Source organism: Chanodichthys erythropterus, chromosome 21, assembly GCF_024489055.1.
Source record: "Chanodichthys erythropterus isolate Z2021 chromosome 21, ASM2448905v1, whole genome shotgun sequence".
NCBI lineage: Eukaryota > Metazoa > Chordata > Actinopteri > Cypriniformes > Xenocyprididae > Chanodichthys > Chanodichthys erythropterus.
The window spans coordinates 37,583,141-37,590,005 of NC_090241.1; the positions used below are offsets into that span (position 1 = coordinate 37,583,141).

General features: G+C 38.8%; 1 protein-coding gene across 4 annotated transcripts in view; it reads left to right on the plus strand.

Annotated features, from left to right (window-relative positions):
• The window catches only part of caskb (calcium/calmodulin-dependent serine protein kinase b), a 59,100-nt gene extending 52,283 nt beyond the window's left edge, over positions 1-6,817 (plus strand). Inside the window, exons 24-27 of one of the 4 annotated variants that reach the window (XM_067373757.1) lie at positions 3,363-3,443; positions 3,524-3,726; positions 3,805-3,888; positions 5,778-6,816. In XM_067373757.1, the coding sequence (XP_067229858.1) occupies positions 3,363-3,443; positions 3,524-3,726; positions 3,805-3,888; positions 5,778-5,954 (545 nt within the window). In that variant the 3' untranslated portion in view covers positions 5,955-6,816. Of the gene's footprint in view, positions 1-3,362; positions 3,444-3,523; positions 3,889-5,777 lie in introns of all 4 variants that reach the window. The other 3 variants (XM_067373758.1, XM_067373754.1, XM_067373756.1) reach the window with 3 other exon arrangements.
• The last annotated feature ends 48 nt before the right edge of the window (positions 6,818-6,865 follow it).

Consider the following 6,865-nt stretch of genomic DNA (forward strand, 5'->3'; position numbering starts at 1 on the left):
TGTTGATTCAGTTCAGTTTAATGTTGATTCAGTTCAGTGTTGATTCAGTTCAGTTTAATGTTGATTCGGTTCAGTTTAATGTTGATTCAGTTCAGTTCAATGTTGATTCAGTTCAGTGTTGATTCAGTTCTGTTCAATGTTGATTCAGTTCAGTTTATTGTTGATTCAGTTCAGTTTAATGTTGGTTCAGTTCAGTGTTGATTCAGTTCTGTTTAATGTTGATTCAGTTTAGTTCAGTGTTGATTCAGTTCAGTTTAATGTTGATTCAGTTCTGTTCAGTGTTGATTCAGTTCAGTTCAGTGTTGATTCAGTTCAGTTTAATGTTGATTCAGTTCAGTTCAATGTTGATTCAGTTCAGTGTTGATTCAGTTCTGTTCAATGTTGATTCAGTTCAGTTTATTGTTGATTCAGTTCAGTTTAATGTTGATTCAGTTCAGTGTTGATTCAGTTCTGTTTAATGTTGATTCAGTTTAGTTCAGTGTTGATTTAGTTCAGTTTAATGTTGATTCAGTTCAGTTCAGTGTTGATTCAGTTCTGTTTAATGTTAATTCAGTTCTGTTCAGTGTTGATTCAGTTCAGTGTTGCTTCAGTTCTGTTCAGTGTTGCTTCAGTTCTGTTCAGTGTTGCTTCAGTTCTGTTCAGTGTTGATTCAGTTCTGTTCAGTGTTGATTCAGTTCTGTTTAATGTTGATTCAGTTCTGTTCAGTGTTGATTCAGTTCAGTTTATTGTTGATTCGGTATAGTTCAGTGTTAATTCAGTTCAGTTCAGTGTTGATTCAGTTCTGTTCAGTGTTGATTCAGTTCAGTGTTGATTCAGTTCAGTTCAGTGTTGATTCAGTTCTGTTCAGTGTTGATTCAGTTCAGTTCAATGTTGATTCAGTTCAGTTCAATGTTGATTCAGTTCAGTGTTGATTCAGTTCAGTTTAATGTTAATTCAGTTCTGTTCAGTGTTGATTCAGTTCAGTTCAGTGTTGATTCAGTTCAGTTTAATGTTGATTCAGTTTAGTTCAGTGTTGATTCAGTTCAGTTCAATGTTGATTCAGTTCCGTTCAGTGTTGATTCAGTTCAGTTTAATGTTGATTCAGTTCAGTTCAGTTTAGTGTTGATTCAGTTCAGTTTAATGTTGATTCAGTTCTGTTCAGTGTTGATTCAGTTCAGTTTATTGTTGATTCGGTATAGTTCAGTGTTAATTCAGTTCAGTTCAGTGTTGATTCAGTTCAGTGTTGATTCAGTTCTGTTCAGTGTTGATTCAGTTCAGTTCAATGTTGATTCAGTTCAGTTCAGTGTTAATTCAGTTCAGTTCAGTGTTGATTCAGTTCTGTTTAGTGTTGATTCAGTTCAGTTTATTGTTGATTCGGTATAGTTCAGTGTTAATTCAGTTCAGTTCAGTGTTGATTCAGTTCAGTGTTGATTCAGTTCTGTTCAGTGTTGATTCAGTTCAGTTCAATGTTGATTCAGTTCAGTTCAGTGTTGATTCAGTTCAGTTCAGTGTTGATTCAGTTCTGTTTAGTGTTGATTCAGTTCTGTTCAGTGTTGATTCAGTTCAGTTCAGTGTTAATTCAGTTCAGTTCAGTGTTGATTCAGTTCAGTGTTGATTCAGTTCTGTTCAGTGTTGATTCAGTTCAGTTCAATGTTGATTCAGTTCAGTTCAGTGTTGATTCAGTTCTGTTCAGTGTTGATTCAGTTCAGTTCAATGTTGATTCAGTTCAGTTCAGTGTTGATTCAGTTCTGTTCAATGTTGATTCAGTTCAGTTTAATGTTGGTTCAGTTCAGTGTTGATTCAGTTCAGTTTATTGTTGATTCGGTATAGCTCAGTGTTAATTCAGTTCAGTTTAATGTTGATTCAGTTCAGTGTTTATTCAGTTCTGTTCAGTGTTGATTCAGTTCAGTTCAATGTTGATTCAGTTCAATGTTGATTCAGTTCAGTTCAGTGTTGATTCAGTTCTGTTCAGTGTTGATTCAGTTCAGTTCAATGTTGATTCAGTTCAGTGTTGATTCAGTTCTGTTCAATGTTGATTCAGTTCAGTTTAATGTTGGTTCAGTTCAGTGTTGATTCAGTTCAGTTTATTGTTGATTCGGTATAGTTCAGTGTTAATTCAGTTCAGTTTAATGTTGATTCAGTTCAGTGTTTATTCAGTTCTGTTCAGTGTTGATTCAGTTCAGTTTAATGTTGATTCAGTTCAGTGTTGATTCAGTTCAGTTTAATGTTGATTCGGTTCAGTTTAATGTTGATTCAGTTCAGTTCAATGTTGATTCAGTTCTGTGTTGATTCAGTTCTGTTCAATGTTGATTCAGTTCAGTTTATTGTTGATTCAGTTCAGTTTAATGTTGGTTCAGTTCAGTGTTGATTCAGTTCAGTTTATTGTTGATTCGGTATAGTTCAGTGTTAATTCAGTTCAGTTTAATGTTGATTCAGTTCAGTTTAATGTTGATTCAGTTCAGTTCAGTGTTGATTCAGTTCAGTTTAATGTTGATTCGGTTCAGTTTAATGTTGATTCAGTTTAGTTCAATGTTGATTCAGTTCAGTGTTGATTCAGTTCTGTTCAATGTTGATTCAGTTCAGTTTATTGTTGATTCAGTTCAGTTTAATGTTGATTCAGTTCAGTGTTGATTCAGTTCTGTTTAATGTTGATTCAGTTCAGTGTTGATTCAGTTCAGTTTAGTTCAGTGTTGATTCAGTTCAGTTCAGTGTTGATTCAGTTCAGTTCAGTGTTGATTCAGTTCAGTTTAATGTTGATTCAGTTCAGTTCAGTGTTGATTCAGTTCAGTTTAATGTTGATTCAGTTCAGTTCAGTGTTGATTCAGTTCTGTTTAATGTTGATTCAGTTTAGTTCAGTGTTGATTTAGTTCAGTTTAATGTTGATTCAGTTCTGTTCAGTGTTGATTCAGTTCAGTTCAGTGTTGATTCAGTTCTGTTTAATGTTGATTCAGTTCAGTTCAGTGTTGATTCAGTTCATCTATAAGCAGCTCTACAGAAGACATTAGTGTCATTATTCAGATTAGTTTACCCAGCGAACAGGGAACGTTCTCAGAACGTTCTGACAAGGTTCTCACAAAGTTATGAACAAACGTTCCTCCAGTAACATTATTAGAACGTTCTTTTAATGTTCTCAAAACGTTAGCTCAAAGACGTTATTTACACACCGTTCATGGAAGTGAAACATTAAGCTGGATGTTCATCTAATGATTTTTATGTTTCTGCTTGTTTAGAAGGTTCAGAGAACATTCAAAAGTAACGTTCCCACAATGTTTGAAGAATGATGCAATAGAAAGTTCCCTTAAAAAAACAAAAAAAGTTTAGGACATTTAGAAAGGATGCTTTGAACGTTCAGAGAACACGGAGCTGATGGTGTGTGTCCGCAGGCGCTCACGGAGTCGGCCGGAGGCACATCAAGAACACTCTCATCGCCAAACATCCCGACAGATTCGCGTATCCCATTCCACGTAAGAGACGCTCCGTCACGCGCACGGTTGACCTGCGCAAACTTCCTGTCCGACTGACTGCTCACGTCTCTTCCCAACAGACACGACCAGACCTCCGAAGAAGGACGAGGAGAACGGGAAGAACTACTTCTTCGTGTCACATGACCAGATGATGCAGGACATCTCCAACAACGATTACCTGGAGTACGGCAGCCACGAGGACGCCATGTACGGCACGCGCCTCGAGACCATCCGCAAGATCCACGAGCAGGGCATGGTGGCCATCCTGGACGTGGAGCCGCAGGTACGGACGGGGCCGGATCCTCCCGCTGTCTCCGCTGCGCCTCCATGCGCTTCTGACGAGCTTGCGTTGTGTTCACAGGCGCTGAAGGTTTTGCGGACGGCTGAGTTCGCGCCGTACGTCGTGTTCATCGCAGCGCCGACTATCACTCCCGCTATGAACGAGGTGAGCGCCGCTCCGGCCGTCACGTGTCACTGCATGCTGCATGTGTGTTTCCGTGTGTTGATTGATTTTCTTCTTGCGTCTCCGTGTGCTGCTCTCAGATCCCTAGATGGTGCAGGAAACTGCCTGTAAGTAAAGACGCGTGTCGGCGCAGCCGCTCCGTGACAGACGCTCCGTCAGCCACACATTAATGCCATTATGGGCCGTTCCACAGAACTGGTGCAAACTGCTGTCCCACCCCCAGAAAACACATTTGAAAAGCATTTAGGTGTTCAAATCTTTAGATGCTTCTGTTATCTATCGAATCCCACAGTGATATTTAAAATATCGGTAAGATTAATATATATAAAATCATCATTTATTGGGTACTTTCAGTTGGGAGGAGTCTGTCCTGAACCCTGACCCCTAGATTTTAAGTTGTGAAAATGATGTTGAAATAATTTTTGCAATTTTTTCCTGTTGTTTTTAAAAATATATTTTAGATTTTTTTCTTTAAAAAGTGAAGTTAAAAATATATTTTTTATTTTTAAATTATGAAACTTTATGTAAAAAGTGTGTCCCTCATGTGCACATCACTACTGGAACAGTGTGTGTTTGAGTCATTGACACACTTCAGGAAATATTCCTCTCACAGCAGATCATCATTCTGAGCTAAATGTGTTCAAAAGACTGAAAATCTGTGTGGAGCTTTAAGAACGTCACTAACAAACACCTTTTTCTGCAACTAAGCAAACTTTTTTGGCTGTTATTCAATAAATGTAGTTTTTATGTGTGTTCAGCTGTTCAGAACTGTGCTGGATAACCATGTGATCATCATCTTTGAGCGGCTCAAAAGTGTCAAATTGTCACTACTGAAACGTCACGTTTCGGTCAAGACTGTTTCGGTAGTGACAAAAGTAAATACAAAATCATTTATTAGGGGGGAAATAAACTAAATTTTAATACAGTTATGCAAATCATTAGTATTTTAGTATGCGAGTTAAAATTGTCATGTGATGTGGTCACTACCGACACATTATACTGTCACTACTGAAACTGTGCAGTGACGACCGAAACACGAGATGTTTCGTCAAAAATAAAGTATATTGAATGATCAAATATACTGTTATTATAATGTTTGTTTCAATGTTTATTCAAATTAATGAATTCTTCACTTTGAAATCAGTTTGATAAACTTTATGTTTGGATTCAAAATACAACAAATCTTATAAATTACATTTGAAATATTGTTAAAATTGTAATTGATTTACCTGTGAAAACTGTTTTTAAAAATAGCAAAAAATATATTTACAAAGTAAAAGTAAACAAAAGGTCAATGTGAATCTTCTTATTAAATGATTTATTATTGTTTCGTTAGTGACAAATTCGGGGAGAGGAAAATATTCCAAAACTTTCCGAAAATATAATATGAGAATTAACTGCACTAGAAATGTGTACTTTGGATATTATACAATGTGCAAACATACAAAATTTGTGGAAAAAGACATTTTTTTCAAGACGTTTCCAACTCTGACTTTGAACCAGTTCTGCAGAATGACCCGTAGAGTCAGGTGACGTCTTTTACGTGTGATTGGTGCATCAAATGCATGAACACAGGTCAGCGTTTAGATACGGTCTTTTTGAGTAATATTTCAGATATAGTTTCTGTCTGTATAGATCAGAAAGGCAGAAACTCCACCAGGTTTGTAACGAATGTTGAGTTGTGGATCACATGGAGCGTCTCTCCTGGAGCGACTCGCTCGGATGGAAGCGTGTTTGAGTAGATCAGGTGTATTTCTGTAGCGCTTTATACAAATACAGTTTCAAAGCAGCTTCACCAATTCAGATCTCCGCAGGAGACGAGAGTGTCATTCTTCAGATCTTGAGTTTGTTCACTGGTCATGTGTTCTCAGGACGAGTCTCTCCAGCGGCTGCAGAAGGAGTCGGAGGCGCTGCAGCGCTCGTACGCGCATTACTTCGATCAGACGATCATCAATAACGAGATCGACGACACCATCCGTCTGCTGGAGGAGGCCATCGATCTGGTGTGCAGCACTGCGCAGTGGGTGCCCGTGTCCTGGGTGTACTAGCCACTCCACACACACACACACACACACACACTGACGGACTCCACATCCTGGCAACTACCAGCGCGTAGTGTTGTATATATCTATACATATATAAATATCTATAAATATGAATATATAAGTCATAGATATGGTCCTGTACTAATACCGAGGGGGTTGATGACATTTTATACTGTTTTCTTTTTAAATGTACGAGACGGCGTCTCAGAGCAATGATGAGCACAGTCAGTCCATCCCAACCTGCGGCCTGTGGGCGTGGCTCCGTGACTCCACCCACTGACAGTATATAAGCACACACACACACACACACACACGCGGACGCAGCTGAACTGGCCTCCGACGCGCCGTTTCATTCACCCCTCTGTTTACAGACGTAGGTTTGCACAAGGGCAGCAGCGAGGCCGAGCTCTTCCTCCGGCTGCTCCTCTTCCTCTAGATGTGTCCGTCTCTCCCAGTGAATCCTCCCGTTGTCCGGCAGCGAGCGCGTGTGCGGCCACATCCCCTCTGAACGGACGACTTCCCTCATGCCCTGTGTAGTGACGTGTTTGTAAATTGTCCTGGATTTGATTTCTTGTGCGGAACGGGGAGGAAAATATTCATTCCTAGATCGATCCTTTCAGAAAATGTGCTGTCTTAAGAGTATTATTGTTTTACTCCGAGAAACCCAGAGGATTTTATTGTGTGTAAATGTTTCAATGGTGCGTACCTTTTGCGATTGAAATGAAGTAGTGTGTGCATAAACAACTGAACAGACTGTGTGAACTCTTCATTTCATATTGCCCTGTGTAAATTCCTCTGCAAATGATGAAACTGCTCTTCGAAATGTGTTTTTTTTTATCTATTTCCTTTCATGTGTTGAAAAAGTAAATTGCTTTTGAAATCAGGTCATGCATGTTGTTTTTGTCAGTGATGAT